This window comes from Plectropomus leopardus, chromosome 1 (assembly GCF_008729295.1).
Source record: "Plectropomus leopardus isolate mb chromosome 1, YSFRI_Pleo_2.0, whole genome shotgun sequence".
In the NCBI taxonomy this organism is placed as follows: Eukaryota; Metazoa; Chordata; class Actinopteri; order Perciformes; family Serranidae; genus Plectropomus; species Plectropomus leopardus.
Genome location: NC_056463.1, coordinates 8,818,215 through 8,841,481, shown reverse-complemented (window position 1 = coordinate 8,841,481; position 23,267 = coordinate 8,818,215). Strand labels below are relative to the sequence as shown.

Here is a 23,267-nt window from a genome sequence, read left to right as displayed (position 1 = left end):
TGGTTGGAAATCTTTAAAAAAAAATCTGTGTGAGTGAGACTTCTCCTTTTCCAAAATAATCCTCCATCTTGACAGGAGTGGCGTATCAAGATTAAACAGCATGATTAGCACACAGGTGTGCCTCCCAATAAAAGGCCACTCTAAGATGTGCAGCTTCATCTTTAAAAAACAACAAGAAGAAAAACTTGAATAGGATTTCACATAACTACATTAATATGAGACCAAAATTTGAGAGAAATAAGTCTTGGGTGTGGATAAAAAGTCTTTAACGTGAAAAATGGGAGCAAAAACAAAAATGTTTAAATTCTTGTTCAGTGTAAATATAAGTTTAAAGCGCATGAATTTGAAATACTCAAGTACCTCAAATTGCAGTATTTGACTAAATGTAGTACTAAATTTAGTGTTCTGGGGTAAAGAGCCAAAACACTGAGAAAATGGAACTGTTTAAATGCTTATAGACTGCTCTGTGGGTGTTTGAAGAGATTTAAGAGTTACCCTCGGAGCCGTGTTTTGTTATTTAAACAACACGGGGGATTTAATCTCATGTCAGGGGCTTCCTCTTGTGTGAGCTGAGTCTGAATCTCCTCCAATGGACAACTACGGGATTCTCTTCATCTAACAAATGTCATAAAATGGAAATCAACACTAGTATATTTAGACAATGACTCTATAGTGGCTGGAATCAAAATATTAAACTATAACTTTATTAGGACACACGTTTACTGTGGCAAGAAGTAAAGGTTATCAATCACTATATATTTTTATTTCTAAATGCTTACTTCTTACTTTGAAAATTTGCACACACACACAAAAAATTACATTTTGAAAGAAGGTGTTTAATTAAATGACATTAAATATAGTAAGTGTGGTGTTGTGAATATTTGACTCTCCTGGAAGATCCATTTTTTTTAACCATTTTAGTCATCATGGTAGCACTAACGCTAGATTTGAATGAAAGGGATAATTTTGTGGACTTCATACGTGAACCGGTGAGGTGCCTCATATCTGCAGCAGCCTGTAAGACGTTTGCTGGACAACAAATTGCTGTTGGCTCCACTACATCAACCCTCCCAAAAGAGAAGTTTTGGTATGTAGCAGATCAAAGCAATCAAAGTGAAGGATTAGGTCAACACAGAGCTAAAAGCTTTTTCTTGGAGCAAAACTATCCTCCGTCTCAATAATCGTTGACATGTATTTCTACTTGGCTCCGTCCCGGCTGATATATTTAATTAAATTCTCTTCACATTAGGTTTTAATATGCAAAAATAACACGTGTCCAGTTACTGTACATCACAAAATGTTTTGTGTTGAATGTGATTAGAGCTCCCCCTCCTCCGCTTTTATTATGTTTTTATTTTTTTGTATCAAGAGTTGGAAATTTGAACTCTTTCATTACTGATGGTCACTTGCTCCAGACTGTCTCTGCTTCCCCCCTGTGGATAAACTCTGTACTGCTTTAACTGAGCTGGACAGATGAACGCTCAGAGTTTGTTGTGAGAGGACGCCGCTCAGTGGAGGGCTGACATTACAAAAAAATGATTTTGTTTGATTGTAGATAATATAAATGTATAAACAAATCTTTAAATAAATGAAAAGATGTATTTTTATTTTTCAAATAAATCAAAGTGTAACAAATGATGTAGAAAAATACACAAATTTAAACATAAAGTTGCAGGTTTAAAGTTATCTTGTTCAATTTGATTATTCATCTACTTTATTCCTTCTAGTTTTCCCTTTCATGCTGTCACTTTATCATTATATTTTTACTTTGCCTTTATATACTAAAGCTCATTTACTACTTGTTTTTATCTCTGTATACAGTATATAGCCTACTTCTCATTATGCATATACATATAATATACATTAAAATATTTTGTCCCTACATTTAAACTTCTGCACTATTTGGTGTCTTAGTTTGTTGTTTTTTTAACTTGCATTTTTTTTTAATAACAATGTTATATCTCATTTGTATAATGCCTAATATATTCCACATTTCCTTTACATGTCCTTACTTTTATTTTAGTCTATGATGGAGCCTGATGTTAAGGTGTTTTTGTTGTTGTCGAGATTTTGGGAAAGTCATTGTGGAAATAAGCTGTACTATGTTTAAACACTAAATGAACTTTTTGGGAGTTGGTAACTTAAATCTACCATTACATAATTTTTATTATCTATAATTACAAAAAATAATAAAATATAAATGATCTGTATTTTGTGTATTGTTTGTAATGTACGGCAGTAGGCCTCATCTACAAGGCCGGCGACTCCACTGACACGGACTCTTATCTTGGACTCTTACCTCTGCACATTGCACGTCTGCTCTGTGAACTGTTGCACATCCCCCACACTACATATTTTTGCACATACAGCACAGCTGTACAGCTTTATTTTTGTTTTTTAATTCTTAAATAACTATATAGTAACATGTTTTTTATGTACTTGTGTTATGTACTTCTCCCTCCTTTCCTGTCTATCTCCAACTTTCCTGTCAATAAAGGGAAAATGCCCCCCAAAAAATAATCTTAAAAAAAAAAGCATGTAATTTTTTTTTTTTATTAAAACTTTTCTTTCTATATTTATCTTCTTAAGTATTCCAGGACTTTGCTTTTTTTTTTTTCTTTTTTCTTTTTTAATTTCCTCTTAATATGTCTATTGTAGGCTATGTTTAATGAATGCACCAAAAGCAACTTCATTGTAAGTAAGAATCTACTCAGCAATAAACTTTATTCTGAGTCTGGGTCTTTTTCTTGTTATGCTGCAGTTTTGAGCATTTGTGTTTTATATTATCTAGTAAATAGTAAGTAACAAACTGTCATTCTTTTCTTTATTGTTTATCTCCTGTGAATAGTGGGACAAATACATTGTGTTAGAGTTGTTTGACTGTATAAAACCAAACAAAATCTAAGTGTTTACATAATGTCCAGCTTCAAAATAAGGCTCAAAGTGTGTTTGATGTTTAGTAGTGACATATGCGCTGACAAACATGTGGCATCCCTCTCCCAATGGCATGTATTCAGTGCATCACATTAGCCATGTAAACTTAAGTTAACAAAACAACCAAACTTCGACAACAAAACCCCACCCAGTTTTATAGGGGCGTCCTGATTGGCCCGCGTGTCTGTAAATCCGTTCCCTCTTTATTTGGCTCGTGCCATTGGTCGGCGGTGACGACAATCCCGAGACGTGCTCCCGCCCACCGAGCGGATCAAGTTTGAATGAACAACAGCAGTCTGTTCTGGAGGTGGTAGTTGCATTTGCAGTAATTATTAAAAGTGTGTATCATATCTCGGGTGCGCTGATCCAGGATGGACATGAAGAAAAGAATTCATCTAGAGTTGCGGAACCGCACTCCGTCAGATGTAAGTTGGCCTCACATCTCGCTGGTAATGTTTCACTCTCAGCTAATGGAGAATCTTTCGTGTGATGTCTTGGCGTGGGGATACAAAGTTTCTTGCAAGTTAAAAAAGATGATGGAGGCGTCGGGTCACATTGTTGCTTTGCGAACATGTTTGCAGTCGGCAGGTGCTGCAGGTACGCCGCTTGAACTTTTGTGTGCACGTCTGTAATGTACAGTTTGAGAATGCAGCACAGCTTTTTTTTATGCCAGCGGTATAAACAAGGCAAGCAGCATGAGAAGCCATATTTGTAACTTTTGATCTACGAACGCGCCCCTTTTTTCCGTTTAAACCCCCGCGTTGCTGCTATAACTCGTTGTTTCGTGTGCTATCTGCATGCTTTGAATGAAAAATGCATTCACATAAACATTTTAAACCGTGCACTTGGCGCGTTAAAGGATGCGGAGACTCAAAGTCATGACATTATCAATGATGCATAAAGATCACAGCCTCGAATTATCGCCTTACAACTGCATTCTGCACCCGTAGTTTCTCAAACCGTCTCGCTGTAGTCGTTTATTTCTGCAGGACGGGCATTCAAACATTGAGCTGCTCCACACTGGGGAGCCTGCAGCCCCCATGCAGCCTAACAACCGGAGCCACAGTGCACACAGATGGCCGAAAGAAAGCGGCGTTAGCATGGACCGTTATCAGCCACCAGCCGGGGCGGAAAACCCGGAGCGACCAAACACAAACACGCTCGCGTCGTTATTAACCGGCGGGTGTTCATTCGGCTCTTTCACCGAGGACTCCTGTTGTTTTCGACGACACATCCAGCCATAATGAAAACAAATCGTCGAGCCGCGTTGTTGCTCTAGTTTTCCAGAACTAGGACAAGCCGCCATTTTACCGAGAAACAAAGGCAAACCGAAATACACCGAATATCCCGTTCATTCGACACAAACGACGAACGATTCATCATACCTTCGTTTAAACAGAAGTCTATACGCGCCTTCAATCCATTCGGCAACTGTTTAGCACAAGCAACAATGAAACGTTTGCCTGGCAGCTATCTAATCTGCTTCAGCTGCCCCTCCTACTCACAAATGACCCTGTGCACGACTCGTAGGACTGTTTGCCTCCGACTTGTTTTGACTATTCGCTCTGAGCCGCTCACACGCATCCCTTATTACGTTTTAACGCGGTGACCGCTTAAAAAACGAGCCTGAAAACCGCCGCGCGATGTCTTTTTGTGCTAGAAAAGTAGCTAAAAATGTGATATTTACGTAATGGACGGAGAGCCAACGCATCGCGATAACTAGAGCGTTGAAATGTGTCGACGGATTATTGATAGATTTTTATTTATTTATTTTTAAGTTCCGGTCCTCAGCGCTGATTGGCGGAGTCACGTTCTAGAACGCCGTAAAATACGCGACAGGAAAACACCTGTGATCGAAAATTAGTCTATTTAAATATCGATCCGCAGGCGATCAAATGTGGAGAATCTAAGTGTTGTTTCATAGCAGATGAAGTCTGTGGTGGACTAAGTAACAGCAGTATTACTTACTTAGTGCCCTTTTAAAAAGTAAATGTCCTGCATTTTAAACTACTTGTATACTTAAGAAAAAGTACGAAAATGTTAGCTAGCATTAAAGTCTACTACTTAAGTCTTGCATTTAAAACTGTAATTATGCACAGGGAGTTTTACCATTAAAAGCCACTCAGAGTACCGAAAGTGAAAGTACATATACTATTTCTGAAAAATATATATTATATTAAAATTACCTGTGTATCAATGTGTTCATCACTTATGTGTTGCAGCTGGTTGAGCTCATTTTAAGTACTTTAAGATGGGTTTGCTTAATTCATAAAAATGCTTAAAAAATCATTAATTACTAGTTGACTGATATTTCAATAATTTGACTGTTTCGTCACTAGCAAATAAACACAAAAATTTAGTTACATAAAAACTGCATTATTTGTCTCCAAATTGTAGTGGACTAGAAGTATTAAGTAGTAAAATTGAAATAGTCCAGTAAAAACTGAGTAAATGTACTGAATTGAACTGCTGGTAGAAGCATAGGTCCTTTCCTTGCGGGAAAAATAGCAAAATCACACACTAAAAATACTCCATAACAACTTAAAGTCCTGCTTTAAAAATTTTACTTAAATAAAAAGTACCCCTGGAACACATTATTGTACTTATATGATTGGATTGTTATTACTAATGTGGTAACTTGCATGTTAACATTTTAATGATGTATTTTGTCAATTTGGAGCTAATCTTAAATACTTTACATTCTGCTGGGCAGTCATATATAGTTATGGATCATATTTTACATGCTGATTATATATTTGCAATTATAAAAGAAAACTGCATAGTAAACAATGGCAACAAAAGAGATGAGTAAAAAGTAGAATATAACTCTCTGAGGCGGGTAGAAGTATTAACTTGCAGAGAAGGGTAACATTACAGTAGAATGCAAGTACTTTGTAAATGTACTGTTTACTGACAATTAGCTACTTGATGTATCCATAATGTTTTAAGTTTAAATTTGTATAATTCACTCTGTTTTGGCTTACTCCTAAAATAAACACTTTCTTAAACTCTTAACAGTAAGAAGTCTAGTCAGGAAGAGTACTTGAATGGAGCAGTAACTTTTCAAAAGCTCAAAGTCAATTTAGTGTGCCAAATACTAAGTAACATTTTTACAGTATATTTATGTCACAAACACTTTTGTCCAAAGTGACGTAATATTTAGTTAAATCACATCCAACATCACTAGGAATAAGAGCTAGAGGTTATATATAAAGTATATCCCTTCCAAATGAAACAGAACTATTATCAAAAGACCTTTAGATTTGAAATAGGTTAACTTAATATTTAATTCTATCCGAACGGAAAGCATACTTAACTTTGTATTTGACCTTATATACTATTTTTAATACGAACTCTCATATTAGCCAAATGCTGACCTGATGTATTTGTTTGTCCCACAGGTCAAAGAACTTGTTCTAGACAACTGTCGCTCAAATGAAGGAAAGATCGAGGGTCTAACGGACGAATTTGAGGAGCTTGAATTTCTAAGCACAATCAACGTCGGACTGATAACAGTTGCCCACTTGCCGAAGCTAAATAAACTCAAAAAGGTGGGTGTTTTTTTCTGCACAAAACCAGTCTGTGACTTAAAGGTTTTGCATGTTTTGATTGTTTTTACTTGATCAACAGCTTGAACTCAGCGATAACAGGATCTCAGGAGGGTTGGAAGTTCTGGCAGCAAAATGCCCCAACCTCACACATCTCAACCTCAGTGGCAACAAGATTAAAGACCTCAGCACAATAGAACCATTGGTAAGTGAGAGCCTAAAATACTTGCACGATAAACAAAAAGCAGCTGACTGTTAGTATTTATCAAACTTGATTTTTCTTTTGACAGAAAGAATTGGGGACCCTGAAAAGTCTAGATCTGTTTAACTGTGAAGTGACAAACCTGAACGAATACAGAGACAACGTATTCAAGCTACTACCCCAGCTCACGTACCTGGACGGGTACGACAAAGACGACAAAGAGGCACCAGATTCTGACGCTGAGGTTTACGCAGAGGGCCTTGATGATGACGAGGACGATGAAGACGGTAAGTTTTAGGCTACAAAGTGCTTCACTGCTGTCATTCGTTCTGTTTAGTGTCTCTTACAGTTGTTAAGGTAGACGTTTGATCATTTCGGCTAATAATTACCCGGTTTAACCCAAATGTAGATGAGGAGGAGTATGATGAAGATACGGCACCAGGAGATGAGGAGGAGGAAGAAGGGGAGGAAGATGACGAGGAGAATGAAGAAGAGGAAGAGGAGGACCTAAGTGGAGAGGTGACAATATTATGAGAAATGCATTTTTTTAATGGTTAAAAATGTTCAGTCTGAAACAACCGTACTAACGTTACTTATGTTTTTGAAAAAGGAGGAAGAGGAGGAGGATTTGAATGACAGGGAGGTTGACGATGAAGACGATGAGGGTGAGTAAAATGGTCGCTGACTTGAACTCAACATGAAACCTCAAAAAGCCTGTGTAGGTGGTTTTATTTTGGGGTCATCGGACAAATATCCTATAATAAACTTACTAAACTAACTAAAAAATGTTGTAATTCAGGTGGTCTGAGAGGACACTAGACTGCTACACCTCCTCTTGGCTGGTTTTGGATTTAGAAAATCTAGCCAGAGATGGGAGATGTTGGCCAATCACAGGTCATTTTAGAGCGAGAGAGGATGTTCCTATTGGCTGTTTTACAAATGCACAAGCTTGTGTTCGTGCCTTCAGATGGAGAAAGTCTGATTCAACGGCGGCAAATGGTACAGATAAAGTTGCTATTCCAGCACTGGCAACAACACACAGCAACCCAAAAAAGGAAGACAGACATATCAAAAAGAGAGTCTGACAGTAAGCTAAACATGTCAACCACCACCAAGCGTTTCAGAGATGCAGAGAGAAGTTTCTTATATTTTAGCCGTCTGCTTCCCTGAGCTAAAGGCTTACAGCTAATTCAAGGTCATGTTTATATAACATTAGCTAGCTAGAGGCTCTACTGCTGCAGACCACCTCGCTTAGAGGAGAGCGGGCAGCAACTGTGGAGAGCGACCCCAGTCAGCAGCTGCAGCAACTCGAATACAGCCAGCACAAATCCCAGCTCTGGGAGACAGCCCCAACTCTCGTAATTTGTGGACAGAGAGAGTGAAAGCGGAGCAAAAAAATGCTCTGCGTGCAGCTCTACAGCGAAATAATATTAAACAAATCATTATTTGGTAACACTAGGTATGAAACATTTGCACCTGGTGAGGAGGAGGGTGTATTTTCAAATTTTATTTTTTTCCTTTTCAATAAAACTGCCTATCCCAGCTTTAACTGTTTTTATAATAAAAGGAAACGATATGAAGCATGCAAGGTGAAAAGGCAACCAAACTCAGACTTTTGCATTCTGTAGTGTTCCTGGAGCTTTTTTATCACCAGCCTCCATTAGTTGTAATATTTTCCTACTGTAGGAACCTTTTCCATTTTCTCTGCACACTGCTTTTGTGGTAGAATATTATCTTTGCACACTAAAAAGTAAGTATTTTTTTATTTCTTTTGGTTAGTTTTAGCTTATGTATTTTTGGCACGTATCCAGTGTGAACACTACATACTCAAATTCTGCTTAGAATTACTATATAGTTTAGATTTGTGATTGGACTGATACATACATTTATTTTCCATCACAAAGCCATCTAACTTTGTCTCAAAATGTAAAAACTGTGTAGAATTTCAGCCAGCATTGCTGGTGTCATGATGCAGAAACCTGAAAGAGAGTTTTTATAGGAAACATGTTTAAATGTCATTCTTATTTTCCAGAGGAAGAACGAGGTCAGAAGAGAAAAAGGGAACTGGATGAAGAAGGGGAGGAGGATGAAGACGATTGAGAGTCCCCTCGAAGCTAAGTTGTGAACTGTTTTATTAAACTTGTATCTACCAGTCACTTCCCAGCAACCCCATGTATTTTTCCCCCAGTTTCATATTGCAGTAGGAGTGGTTTTTGTTATTGGCCAGTCAGGTAGACGGGGTTGTCTGGAGAAATAAGTTAAATTTATGTACCTTTGATGCTCCCGTGTTCCAAGTCTTTACAGTCCACTTTTAACTGCTTCGTGGACGCCAATTTTGTAATATCAAATAATAGCAAAGATAAACCTTTTTAAGAAATGTTTTTTCTTTTCTCACCGTTTGTGTAAGACCAGTTTCTGATGACTTATGTATTTTAAGACCCCCCTTCAAAAGAAAAAACAAAATTAAACAAAAAAAGAGTGCATGTCTAATACATTTTAAAGTCAACTACTGGATTTCATGTATGGCTGTCCTCTCCTCGTCTTAAACTTATTTTTGCATTGTACTTTTTTTTTTTAAATGTAAGTTATGTATTTGTAGTGTCACCAGTATGCCAATACTCTCTGCTGTCCTGGTGTGAAACTTCTGTCTGAACATGCACAGTGTGACCCTCACAGGGCATATTTTTAAATCATAGCAAAAAAATGTCTGCCCTTGTCAAAGCTGCTCCTCCTCCTTAAACCCTCAGCTTTGATAGTTCGGAAATTACGTGTTCTTGTAAATAATGACCAAATCTATTTTTTTGTATACTCTTTGATGACGGCAGACATTGAACAGACATCTGAGGTGAAACTATGAATTGTAATAAGATATTAAATATGTATGCTGCTTTATCTAAAATACGCAGTGTGAAATTTCTTGGATTTGAACATAACTTTGTATGCATAATCTTTCCATAAAGAGAAATGTTCAACATCAGAGCTCATTATCGCTTTTCTCCATGTTCTTTTTTTCTGTGACACACAGGTGGCAATGTTTGAATTTGTGGTGGTAGTGTAGAGAAGTACTTGATATAAATGGAGGTTACAACCGCAACTTATGTGCATCGAAAATTTATTGTTTCAAAGTGTAAACTCTGGAAAACGGTCAGTTATTTGGACTTTGTTTTCACTATTATACGTAATGGTCAAATTGGCCTACCTCAGTGATATTTCACTCTATGTTAAATCCACTGTCATCAGCCAAATTGTTTCTTTTTTTCCTCCCATTCACTTCAATAAATCCCTTTTATATATGTTTGGAAGTTTGTGGTCCTTGTACAACACAGTCAAGTCAAATGGTAAAATGTATATTCCAGTTTTAAAGTGATTAGGGAATTTATAATGATGGAAAACTAATCCGGGATACATTTTTCAGCAGACTGAGATGCAATCGCGTTTACTCCATACTGAACTACACACAGGCCATGTCCACACATACACAGGTACTTTTGAAAACAGGTGTTTTTTTTCCTTTGTTCTCAAAAAGAAGCACATCCACGCATACTTTAAGTGCTGTCAAGAGCATGTCAACCAACAGAGAGTGATTTAACATTAACCTTCAAGCCACGCCAAGATGATTCTGGCCAATCAGAAGCCTGACAAAAAAGCTATTCAGAAGAGCAGTGAGGTCCATGGTTTCTGATGTCATTCTGATGTCTCTGTTCCTCATTATAGTGGAGGAGCAACAGCACATTTGTGTGTAAACTTGTAAAAGGTCCTGCTAGTAACATTAGAGCCAGCCCTGTTTTGGCCACATCTGCCACTGCACAACATGCTGCCTCACAGGGCTGCACAGTTTAACGAAATGTGATCTAAAGTGATATTTGACCAGAGCGCGGTAGCTGCAATTGTTTTTTTTTAATAAAGGTAAGATGTGTCACAACATACCATTATCAACGAAGCATTGTGGTGCTACAGAGAGGCCCTAACAACATGTTTGTTGGTACAGACCTCTGCAAAAAGCATGAAAAATACAAGTCTTTTCATTGCAAATAAAATGCAAAAATTACCAATCCAACTAAAATTGTGAATCATCCCAATCGCATTATCTGATTTTTTTGCATGTTGTGTACCTTTACTGCCTCAGTTGTGGTGTCTCATAAAGGAAATATCAGTGCACACTCTGACATTATGTGCAAACCACTTAGTTTTCCCTGTCTACGTATGAACATTGAAAACAGAGTTACTTAAAATCTTCACCCTGGATGGAGTTTTACAACAGGTCCATTTACAGTCACCTACAATGGTGTTTGTGTGTGGATGAAAGGCCAAAATGCATTTTAAAAAAAGCTATTTATTCAAATAAACTCATATTTGTGTGGACTAGGCCTTACAGTACTACCAAACACCAAACTTAGCAAGTTAAAGCGGCGCTAACACGGGTTTGTTTACACCAAAACTCCATTAAACATTTGTACAAAAAGGGGATCAGTCATTTCAAAAGCATAAAAGCCTTTCTGTTCTGTTATCCTTCCTAAAGATTTACAGTTAAAGGGAAACATTGGTATTTTTCAGCCTGGACCCTATTTCCTCACATCTTTGTGTCTCTGGGTCGTCTTTTGTCTGGGACAGCCCAAAATTGCACAGTGTATGCAAAGTTTAACAGGAACAACATTTTTTTTAATTAATCCAGTATTGAGTGAGACTGCTGCAGCCAGCAGCTGCTAAACAGGCAATAGTGCATTGTCCATGTACTTCCACTAAAAGTGCTTGTTTTTGCCACTGACAGGCTCAGACTGTTATTTTAAGTGTCTGACAAAGAATTAAAATGTTTCTCTTTACCTTTCACATGATAGGCCTTTTCCACAGAGGGTAACTCAGGTGTAAATAATAAATTCCATTTACCTGCTTTGATTTAAGGATCCTTGTATTGTGCACGCTGCCTCACTTTCAGTCTCAATGGAGCACCTGAATATAACAAAGTCATCGTTAGAGTTACTAGTTACACCTGCACGTTTCCTACTATGACAAGTCAAAACGTCTGCTGTGAGAAAGGCCTATCCTGTCTGTTTATTGTCTTCCTCTAGACGTCATAAGAAGACTTCTTGTTGAGATAGACTTGGTTAAACGGAAAAACAACTAGACTGGATGAAGTAAAACACCAAAAAAAAAGTTGGGAAAACAGGATCCAGGTTGGAAAATACCGACATTTTCCCATAATTGATTATTTAGTCCTCAGTACACCTACATAAGAAACCCTGACAACACAAAACTTCACCTGTCTGTCCTCTGTAGCTGATCCATCTCTGTTAGGTCCACTCCTCTCTTTCTACTTTCACTGTAGCCTTTTTATTTGTCCTGCAGGAAACACATGCAGTTACCATTAATATCTAAGTGCTTCAAGTCTAAATTTAAAGGATTTCTACGTGTGTTTTCTGATTGTTTTAACTGAAGCTATAAAGCTTTGGACCCTTTATGTCCTCACTATGATGTGATCTGGGAAGAGGTGACCTTCATGTACTTTTACTGACCTGGGGTACAAATCCATTCGTGCTAAGCATGCAGCAGATTCATCTTTTTCCTTTTCTCAGTCCCTCAGGAAAAGAAGCAATGATGAGACAACACTGAATGTGACTGGGCCTGAATCAAAAGACACATATTTAGCAGAATCTTTGTGGTAACTGCTTGAACGTGGCTGGTATCATATAGCAAATCAAATATTAATCCAGTGCCCACTTGTGGAGTTCAAACTGAAGGAAAAAGAGGCATTTAAACTGCAGTTTAGCCAACATATGTCAGTTGATGGTACAGGTGGAGAAGGAGAGGCACATGACCCGGAGTCTCTAGAGCAAAAATCACACATCTACTAGTAAACACATTTCACTAATAGTGATATACTTAGTTTAAATGTAAAATGATGGTTATTATTACAGTTTTCTGCACTGTTAGGAAAAGGCAAGATTACATGTTTATACCTTAGTTATGCTGTTAGGGTCTAATACCATATATGGTACAGTTTCACACAAAATCTTGCGCCAGATCAACCGGAAACATTCAGCAAAATTCTATCAAGCTTCACAATCGTTACCTGCGCAGCCACATCGCACAAAAACAATTGGATTAACAAATATACATGTTATCAGCTAAAAAGGTAAATGTGACAAATAAATAGAAGCAAATATACATTAACCCTCATCCTCAAAATTAGCCCTAAAATCCAAGAACAGCCAGCAAAGCTTCCCTTGAGACTATGTTCGCAAGTCCACCACCTCTGGATCCATGTTTCCCCTGCTGCTTTCCCATGTTTTAAATAAAGATTAAAAAGTGAGCGAACTCTCCTTAGGAAGAAAAACTGCATTTGAGTAGCTATATGTCAGTACTGTGAAGTAAAATTTATAGCCAGCATCATCTGAACATGAAAAAAGAGGATACGGGATAAGCAGCTCAGTGAAAAACATGATCCACGTCTGTAAAAGCTCGTCTCGTCTGTCAGGTGCAGAAGTACTTCACTTGTCAGCCATTTTGAGATGATGTTGCAGCTCTCTGCAAACTGTGTCTGCAGCAGGGTGTAAGGCCTTGGGGAAGAGAAAAAGGAGCCAGTGACAGTCTTTTTATTCCTCCAGTTTTGCCCGAGCAGAAAACTAGAACTAGATGGTGGTTTGGTCATTACAGGAGGATGTAGGGGCTTGTTTGCGTGGTGATGAAGGTATTGCATTACGTGAATTATTGGGTAGGCACAGTGAGACAAACACCCAGGAGGTCTGGCAGAAAATATGCAATATCTGACCATAACACTTAAGAGTGTGCTAGATCAGGAACATTAAGTTGTAAAAACAGATAATACCGAAATGGATTGTATCGCAAACCTTCCCTGTCAACGATTTCATGTTAAGGTGCTAATCCATGAACACTGCCGTGCCTCCATTACTTGTCATTATTACAATATTCCAGTAATTGCACCAGTTAAGACATTATCCAACACTTATCATATTATTGTGTGCGCTATGCAGGGCAGCGGGAATGAAGTTATGATATATCAAAAAAGAGGCGTAGGAGGGCTCAGAAGCTTGTTGGAGGTCAGAGTTGGAGGCAAAGGGAGCAGCTTTGCCAGTCCCGGAGGCTGAGAGGTCAGACGTTGTTGGGGCTAACGTTCTTCAGGTTGTTGAGCTCCAGCTCCAGCTGGCGTATTCGCACGTCCTTGGTGTTCAGCTCTTCCTTCAACCGCCGCAATTCCTCCTGCTGCCGGAAGAACATCCGCAGGAGCTACGTGGAGAAAAACACAAACTTGTGCATGTAACTAAATTCAGTTTAACAAAGAAGAAAATCTGATGTTAATGGGGGAAGTGTTGAGAATGAACAGTGATGGAAAAACACTTTGTTGTCAGAGTTGCCTTTTTTTTTAACAGAGCATGTCACAACAGCACCGCACCTACTCTATAGATTAATTAAGGGAGTTGACAGCGGGGCTGGTGTTACACAGAGAAAAGGCCTGCTAAAAAGTCCAATCTTTGCATTTTTACACAGAACCAAACAACGGCGGCATCATGCTGCAGCAGTTTGTGGTTTAGGACAGCATGCCGACATGCCAGAAGCAAATGGGCGTGCCTTTTAACAACTGTGTTAGTTTGATATCTTTCGAAAAACATGAAGAAAAACTTGGCAAGAAATGTCCTACAAATTGCAAGAATTCAGCGGTTTTAGAAAATCATATGAATTCATCATATTTATTTCCTTGTTTATCATTGTCTATTAGCTCTCCTTTTTTTGCTTATGTTCAGATCATTTTCTCATACTTTGACTAATGTGTTGCAAATATTTGGGTAATTCTTTTTATAAGTTACTTTTTCCCATTTCTGAAAGAAATCAATTATCTGTCTGTTGTTATGCTGCTACTACATCTGCTACCAGCTTAAAGACAAGACAACTCTGGTCCCCCGTTCCAGGATCGAACCTTTTAAACAGAGCGGCGAGGCGGAATAACAGCCTGACATTCCCGCCTTTAACAGGCGGCATAAATGTGTGTGCCATTATAAAAAAAAGGTGGTCCTGGAGTCATCTGTTGTAGAAGGAACTACCACAGAAGCACTTTTGAGTACTTTGCCAGGTGTTTATAAGTCTTTCTGTCTGTGGACAGAAGGCAATACAGTCACAACTGTGCAAGATGCAATCATGAAACTTTTCAGGTGTGTATTTGAGATCATAATGAAGGCTGGATTCAAAGACAGGTGTGGTCCAAGCAAAGGGGTCAGAAGTTGGAGGTTAGGAAGTAGGGAAGTTGCCATTGGCTCCAGACTTTATGCCCCCGGCCCACATTCATTTTAAGTCTCAGATTGCTGTATCGCGACTCGAGGAATCCCATCACAGGAAGGTCTGTAGCTTATTCTGCATTCCTAAAACCTTACAAAACAATCTTGCCCATTTAGTTAGATATTATGTTACACTAATGGTTATTTATAACATATTTCTGATATTATCAAACTCTGGAACAGCTTTGCAACTGCAGCTGTCTGTTTAACCAAAATAATTTTGATTCAAGGTCCACTCGCTTGCTTTTTACAGTGACCAGCAGCTCTATAGGTTGTTCGGTTGGTCAGTCCTCAAAAATTTCCTTTAGGTCTTGGCAGCCATAGTTTTTGGCCTCCAGGGCTGAGATTTGGCTGGGATGTCGTGTGTGTGTGTCTGTGTGTGTGTGCGTGTGAAGGTGTGCTTGTATATATGCCAATTGGCTAGGGGATGGGATGTGTGGTAATGAGAGTGGCCTGTCACAAAAATGTGCATAACTTCCATATGTATTACAGACTTGCACAAGCTTGTGTAGAACGATTTTACATGAGCAAAACAAAAGACAGCTGATTAACTGTTAATGCCAACTGGCAAAAAAGGACAACACGTTTCTTTCACACTCATGCTAGATTACGAGTAGGTTACTTTATCCATTTCTTCACCCAATAAATTGGCTGCACAAAGCCAATCAATCAGTCAATCACTCCAGCTCACGCGCCCCTCATTTATTTGTCTGTTTCCTGGATTTGGATCCCTATTGCTACTTTTTGTAATAAAGAAACAGCAGAGTAGAGATACCTCGTTCTCTGTCCTGGGCGGTACGTTCTCCAGCAGGTCGATCCCATTCACCACCACACTCTTCTTTTCCTTCACCGGAGCCTTGAACACTAACTGGTTTGGTCGGTTGTATCCGTCCTTCAGGGACATCAAGACTGGGTCTATAAACACAAAGTGAGTGAAAATGTGAAAAAACAAAAGCAAAAAAAAATAAAGCACAAGGAGGCTCAAGTTCTTCACAGACCACCAGCTCAATCTATTATTGCTCTGTATTAGTCTTTAACTCCAAAATAGCGACAGTTTGTTATAATATTTATACACATACAGTATATCCATATGTGCAAGTTATTGACTGGATGGTCTGCATGATAATACGAAGGTGTGTCCATTGCACTTTGTTGCATTTACCTTTTATCGAGACACTGGTGGTTTTATCAACCACCAAAAAAGCATCAACCAATCCAGTGTATGTCTGAACTCTTGTTTACCTCTGTTAATCCCGCCCAGCCATTCGCTTGCAGACAGCGCAGGTTCTGTTCCTGCCGTCATGGGGTAGATGTCCTCCTGGTATGTGTCTGACTATAAACCAGAAAACAACACATACATTCTTATTTTACTGATTATATTTGGTATCTAGGGAATAATGTTATTTAACTGTATTTTAATTATACACCAGAGTATTAGGGCCAGGCATGTAAAAAATAAGAGGAGAAATATCTTTTTTCATTTAGAGAACAAAGTCAAAATATCGAGAATAAGTCAAACACCTGGTGCATCAAATTGTGTCTTGTGATACAAAATGTGTCTTACACACAAACGTTACCAGGCATCTGTCCATTACCAGCTAGTTTGTGCAAATGTGACCGACTCCTCCGAGTTTGTGTTTTACTTGTTGAACACACAATTTTCAGCACAATCTCAAAGTCTTGATACTTTTTACTACACTGTGTTTATGCACTACAAGAGAAATAACTTATTACTAAGACCTAGTCCACACTTACATGGGTATATTTGAAAACATTGTTTTTTAAATGCCTTTTGGCCTTTTATCCTTTTATCCACTGAGTTTTAGGTTACTTAAAACTTTTGCAAAACTTCTTCTCGGGTGAAGATTTTCAGAAAATGTCTTCAGTGTTTACATGAAGTGAGAGAAAACAGCATTTTGGTCTTGTAATGTCAGGCTGTGTGTTATGATCTCCCATGTGAGGTGTGTGCACATATATTTATATATTTAAAGTTTTAAATTTTATACTTTAAGGGATGCTTTTGTATATACTTTATATCTTTATATATGTATACAATTTTGAATAATGCTAGAGAAGCTACATTGCACATTACACAGTGATTTTTCTTACATTGATACATTACGTCCAGTATATATTGCTTCATCATATGAGATGTACAGTAGATGTGTATATTCTATGTTTAGATGTCCCCTGTCGCTGTGTTGTAGTGTGTATGTAAAGTATGTATGTATGTATCTATCTAGTATCTAAAAATGAGATGGCATTTTGTGCAATGGTGGATGTGACCAAAATAGTGCTGGCTCTGACCTTCCCAACAGAATTTTTTTTTATATGTTTACACATAAATGTACAGTTACTCTTCCACTATATTGCAGAACAGAGGCGTCAAAATGGGCTACGGAGGTCACTGCACCAGATAGCCTTCAGATATTTGCTTTTTCCAAGCTTCTGATTGGATATCTTCCTCTTATTCGCGTTACTTCAGGGTTGCGGTGATATGTGGGCTTTAGGTTTGTCATGCTCTTGACTCAACTTCAGTTGGTTTTTCATTTGGATTGAGATTTTCAAAGCATTGCTTGCATTTTGTTTTTTAGAACAAAGGAGGGAAAAAAACTTGTTTTAAAATGTACCTGTGGACTAGGCCTAAGAGCGATTCTGAAGTAAAGTTTCGCCACTTCATCTACACAAGACATTTTGCAGAGGCAGTCATATAAGCTAGTTATGCTAGTTATTGGTTCATTCTCAAAAGATAAACATAGACATAAATAAAATGTCAAGATCATTCTTGACATTTCAACTTAATTCTCAGAAAGAAAAATTTAAAAAATCTCTCTCCTTGAATTTTTTTCCCCAATACCTGGCCCTCATACTCCTTTGTATAAACAAGATTACTTTGTTTCAAAGCATGAAATGTGACCTCTCTGCATGGGTTTAAAAATATAAGTAATCTACACTGATGCCTCAGCCAGCACTTTCTGGCTTCTTCTTTCTGTTGTGCTACAAACACATTTGTTCTGAAGTGAAACCAGAAAATGAAAAATGATCCCCTCGCGTTCAGATTAATTACTTCTGTCCTTGTTTGCGCTCAGCTCTGATAGGCTTCATCACTGTGTATTTATGTTTATTACAAGCCAGAATACTGTACATCTAAGAGAGGATGATTAAAGTCAGACAAGAACTTAATGCCTCTTTAACCCTTTATGAGCTGGATAAATGTGACATATAGGAGAAACGATTAATAATGAGGGTAGAATTACCTCATCCCATTATTTCACTCACCCTTCTTGGCACAATCATGGAAATGGGCTCAATCAAACCCTTCAGGGTGACGAGCTTGTAGAAGCGGAAGACCTCACAAGCTCCCACATCAAGCCCGTGCTTTGGCATCACTCCTGCGGACAAGAACAAATAGTATGTGGTGACACAACCGTTTTGAGGTTTCATCCTTGAATTCAGGGCAGGTTGAAGTCACATCTACAGTTGAAAACATCAACATCAGCACATGAAACTACACCGAGGGGATGCTTTAATTCATCTGGCTCTTTTTCCTTTAATGACTTTACTTTTTTAAGCCATGCAACACCACTTTTAGAGGAATAACCCCCCCTTCACATCCAGGTAGACTGTTAAGTTGTTAGTATCTTTGTCTGCTCTCAGCAGCACAGATCACAGATTGCTCGTCATCAAACAACTTACCGAGTCCTTTCTGTGGGGCTGGGGACCGGAACTCCATTAGGTATTGTAAGTACGGCTTCTCTGTGGTAATCTCAAAGTAACGAATGTTGCCGTCCCCCTGCCAAAGCACCAGAACGTGACTGTTACAGAACAGTTCAACAAGTAGCTCTTCAATGTTTCACCCACATACGTTTTTTTGTATTCACCTCCTTAAAGGTGGAGTTTGTAATTCTGGAGAAAGATTTTTGACAATTTACTGTAGAGTTCAACACTTTGGCATGTTTCCTCTGCCTCTCACTGGCTGTTTCTTTCTATGTCCATGGTCCTTTCCCTATCCTGTGCATGAGCTCAGTATGAGTTTTGTTCTTTAGAGATTTCATAGTAGAAAAATCTGCCAAAATGAAAGAGCTGAAGGAGCTGTATAAAATATTCATATCATATTTATGATTCAGTGTCTGATTCAGTTGACTGCACACGGTTCTCAACACGAAGGTGGCTGAGCCGATGGCTAGCAGCTAATTTTGCTAAAAGCGCAAATAGTGCTAAAAACATTCAACATTGCTGACAGAGCTAATAATGTTACCCTAAGTGGAGATGGAGGCTGGGCGATACACTTTCATGAAATCGTACTTTTATGTTCAGTGGTACCCCCCTATGAGTGCTGTGCAGAGCGGTAGCATCGAGCCAGTCACCGTGGGATGCACACACACACACAGGACAGTCCCTCCAGGACTTCCCTGGCTGTTTTTTGGATTGTTGCATCATAAAATTCCTGATTTCATGGCAGCTTTTCTAAAAAAAAATGCTATGCATGTTGCAATGTTTATAGGTGTTTTTTGCAGTGAAATTGCAGAAGCAAGTGACAATTGCAAAAATAGCTACGACGCTGGCTCATATTCTGAGCTGATTATTATTAGGATTCAGTGTTTCCTGCATAATTAGAATATATCTGTGATGCTGTGGAGAGTGGAGGGCAGCTGACAGCTGATAGCCAATGACCGTTTCCTTGCATTGCTCTCCTACTGCTCTTTGTGCTTGGTTGACATGAGCTAACACCGCAGTAATGGCTACCATTAAATGGAACCAACAATCTCACACCGACACTGAAATGGCTTGACTCTGTCTGTAACCAGTTATTAAACATTGGGTGAATCAATGCACTGCACACAGCTCTACAATGAAATAAGATTTTACCCATTTTAAACTTCATTTTCCGCTCAGGACACCATTACGTCCCAATATCTTAACATAGTAAATAGTGGTTTGCTGCTGTGTTCATGCTCTGAATGTTATATAATGTCCTTAAATCGTAAATCTGTGAAGTATTACGGTCATAGAAAACAACTGTTGAAGAGTCTGCGCTGACCTTGCCTGCCAGGTACAACATGTGTGTGTCAGCATCGTAGAAGGGAAACAACAGTCCTGAGAGGCCGTCTATGTCCTCCTCCACAATTGGCATGGACAAATCCTCCTGGGAAAACAACACACACACACACACTGGGAATTAAACACACACACAGGCTCCACCCACTCTGGCATTACATGCATGAACCATATGGTGGTGTTGTCTGACCTGATCCCAGAGAGCAATCTGCCGGGTGTTCCAGCGTGAAACCCCTGTGGTGAGCAGTCGCTTCATGTTACCCAGGAACACCACTCGGTTTACACGGTGGTTCTTACAACTGGCTTGCTGTTTGATTAGCACACAAAGACAGACAAAAGTTCATTTGCAAATATATTATACATAATATAATAGATGTCTGACAATAAAGAGAATCTTAGAATTTTATAAGTATTCAGACAGAATTCTTACAGCTTTAAGCAAGTGGGATTTAAGACTTTTTAAGGCATTTTAAAGGCCACTCTAAATGAAATTAAAGACCAATTTTACAAAATACAAAATTGAAGAATTTTTTTTTACTGACATCAACTTCTTAGGGTGAGGGAGAAAATTTGCCCAAATATTTATTGTAACATAAAGCATGACTTTTTGGTGACATTAATGTAAGAAGCATTTAGTAAATTATTACATTTTTTTTTTTATAAAGATATTTCTTGGGGTGTTTTTGCCTTTAATTGGTAGGACAGCACAAGTATGAAAGGAGGAGAGAGAGGGGGTGACATGCAGCAAAGGGCTGAGGCTGGAATTGAACCTGTGGCCGCTGCAGCGAGGACACAGTCTCTATACATGGCGCGCCCCCTCTATCTACTGAGCCACCAGGCGCCCCACATTTTTTTTTTTAAAGTTACCAGTAATTTTACAATTTTACAAAGTCAGACAGAAATCCTAATGAATTAATTAGTCAAATGGTTTTAAGACTTTGTAAGGATTTGCAGAAACCTTGTCAGAGCAAGGGACAATCCAAGTGGTATTGGTTCTATACTGGAGAACCTTTCAATATTTTTTAAATTTTTTTATGACATAAAATAAGATTTTAATCATTCCAGTCAATTACAGTTTTTTTTAGAAGCTTTGCATATCAGCAAATCATATTTTTTTTTTTATATCTAATTGTCTTTTAAGCTTTAAAAGTAAATCTGTGTTTCAGGTGCAAAACATTTTCATGACTTGTCTCTTTTTCTCTTCCTGCCTGTTCCTCTCCTCCTGCTGCCTGGTCTTGATCACCTCCACTTGGTGCAGCAGTGGTGAAGTACATGGGTCTAATCAGAAATCATTTCATGGTGATTAAGTGGCCAGATCGCCAAGGTCAAACATTGAGAGGTTGAGAAGAGGCTGTAAATATTTTTTTTCAAGCCATGATAAACAGCTCCAGACCAAAAGTACACATACGTACATATACTTTTATGGTGAACTTGTCAGCAACTAATACATGTACACTGTAATTTTAAATTCTCTAAATGAAAGGTTCAGTAGAAGTGAACCATATCATCATTATTTGCTGATTTTACACAAACTGCCTGCAGTTATTGTATTCGGTATTTGGGAATAATGTACAGGTTATCAGTTATGATGACATATTAATATCATGGATTGAATATTACATGAAATATCCATAAAATATGTCACTTAGTCAGGGGTCATCAGTTTACTTAACGACAGAAAAGGTATCCCTTAAAGTAAAGGTTTGGAACCGCTGACATTGTGTGTATAAAGTCAAACAGTTAATAATTTCCTTAGTAGCACCAGTTGTAGTAAAGGATATTTTTAACACAAACACTTGTTCCCTTAATGTGCACGATCCCATAAAAACACCACTCCCCTCCTGCTGACCTGAAGGACGGCCCCGGAGCGCGGCTCAATGACACGCAGCTTCTTGTCTTTGCAGCTGGTGGCCAGCAGGCTGCCGTCTGTGTTGAAGGACATGTTGAGGATGACGTCAGTGTGGCAGTCGATCATTTTCACCGGCTCTCCGATCTCCAGGTTCCAGATCAGGATCTGACACAGTTAGGAGAGACTGTTTGGGTGAAGCTGTCGTGTTGCTGTGGTGTTTGAAGCAGTAATGTGATTATGTTGTGGGCTCATGAAAGGAATTTGACGTCTTTGTGTGCGGCTACTAATATCAGACAGAATTCTCTGTTGATGTCCAAAATGAAATAAGAAGAATGTCTCATGGTTACAACAGCACCTAAATATCCATCCGTACATAACCTGGTTAGCGAAACTCGATACACGGGACTGCAACAAATGATTATTTTCATGATTGATTTATTGTCTGTAGGGGTTTTTGTTTTATGCAGTGTTTAGGCTAGAAAATATGAAATATTCATGTTTTATCTGACCAAAAGCCAGAAATATTCAATTTACACAGACATAGAATGAAGAAAGGTACCAAGTCGTCACATTTAAGAAGCTAGAATAATAAAAATAACTGACACATTTTCATTTTCTGTCGATCAATTAAACAATTAATCGAATTTATCATAGAAATACTTTCAACATCACCAATTAAAGCAACCATTAGCAACTTTCATATATTGTTGATTTTGGCAGCCCCTTGATTTTGGACAAAAATGGTAGTCTTTCTATGAGCACCACCACCTTAAAGCTCTTGATCTGGCTAGCACATGCATTTGTTTTGCACTTTTTTTTACTAGTGTTTTGATTTTTTTGAACACAAATGATTGCAGGAAGCATAATTTAAAACCACCTCTCTCAAGTTATAAATGAAATAGAAATAGTACAACCTGTCGTAGGATTATAGGAATCTATATTGAATCATCTGAACTTCCATAATTCCCTCCATCTGTTGAATGACAGAACAAGATTGACTCGTGTTTTCGTCCATGCTCTATCATGCTCTCCTGTTATTTTTTTTAGTTCTTCAGTCAGTTATTTCCTTTTTCCCTTTGCTGATCCCGACACAGTATCAGCCATAACCATAAAATATAACATAAAGAAACTACAACTGCCCGTCGTATCACCATGCAGAGGGAAGCCTGCATCTACCCATGAATGAGAGGCTCGTCCTCGTGACAGTGAGACATGTCAACATCTATGGCGTCCTCTTCGGATGAGCTGTAACGTTAACTAGCTCAGTGGTGCTCTGTAAGCTATTAGTAGGTCTGTGTAGTAATTCGGTTGGCGGTTGTAGATTGGTAGAAAGAAAATAGTTCCGACATGAAACTGCTCATAACAACGTCTGTGGGTTATCTTGAGTAACT

The 23,267-nt window shown here is 38.5% G+C and overlaps 2 protein-coding genes across 4 annotated transcripts in view; one reads left to right on the top strand and one right to left on the bottom strand.

Annotated features, from left to right (window-relative positions):
* Window positions 1–2,611: 2,611 nt before the first annotated feature.
* Window positions 2,612–9,980, top strand: anp32a (acidic (leucine-rich) nuclear phosphoprotein 32 family, member A). The gene is made up of 7 exons (XM_042491842.1): window positions 2,612–3,359; window positions 6,336–6,485; window positions 6,565–6,687; window positions 6,773–6,971; window positions 7,094–7,203; window positions 7,295–7,349; window positions 8,717–9,980. The coding sequence occupies exons 1-7, from the start codon at window positions 3,306–3,308 to the stop codon at window positions 8,782–8,784; spliced, it is 759 nt and encodes a 252-aa protein (XP_042347776.1). The 5' UTR covers window positions 2,612–3,305; the 3' UTR covers window positions 8,785–9,980.
* A 942-nt stretch (window positions 9,981–10,922) lies between these two features.
* The window catches only part of coro2ba (coronin, actin binding protein, 2Ba), a 61,492-nt gene continuing 49,147 nt past the window's right edge, over window positions 10,923–23,267 (bottom strand). For all 3 annotated transcript variants that reach the window (XM_042491754.1, XM_042491745.1, XM_042491764.1), the window contains 8 exons: window positions 21,877–22,041; window positions 20,218–20,334; window positions 20,011–20,115; window positions 18,666–18,762; window positions 18,249–18,361; window positions 16,212–16,302; window positions 15,745–15,884; window positions 10,923–13,926 (listed from right to left, as the gene is read on the bottom strand). In XM_042491754.1, coding sequence (XP_042347688.1) covers window positions 13,792–13,926; window positions 15,745–15,884; window positions 16,212–16,302; window positions 18,249–18,361; window positions 18,666–18,762; window positions 20,011–20,115; window positions 20,218–20,334; window positions 21,877–22,041 — 963 coding nt within the window. In that variant the 3' untranslated portion in view covers window positions 10,923–13,791. The remainder of the gene's footprint in view (window positions 13,927–15,744; window positions 15,885–16,211; window positions 16,303–18,248; window positions 18,362–18,665; window positions 18,763–20,010; window positions 20,116–20,217; window positions 20,335–21,876; window positions 22,042–23,267) is intronic.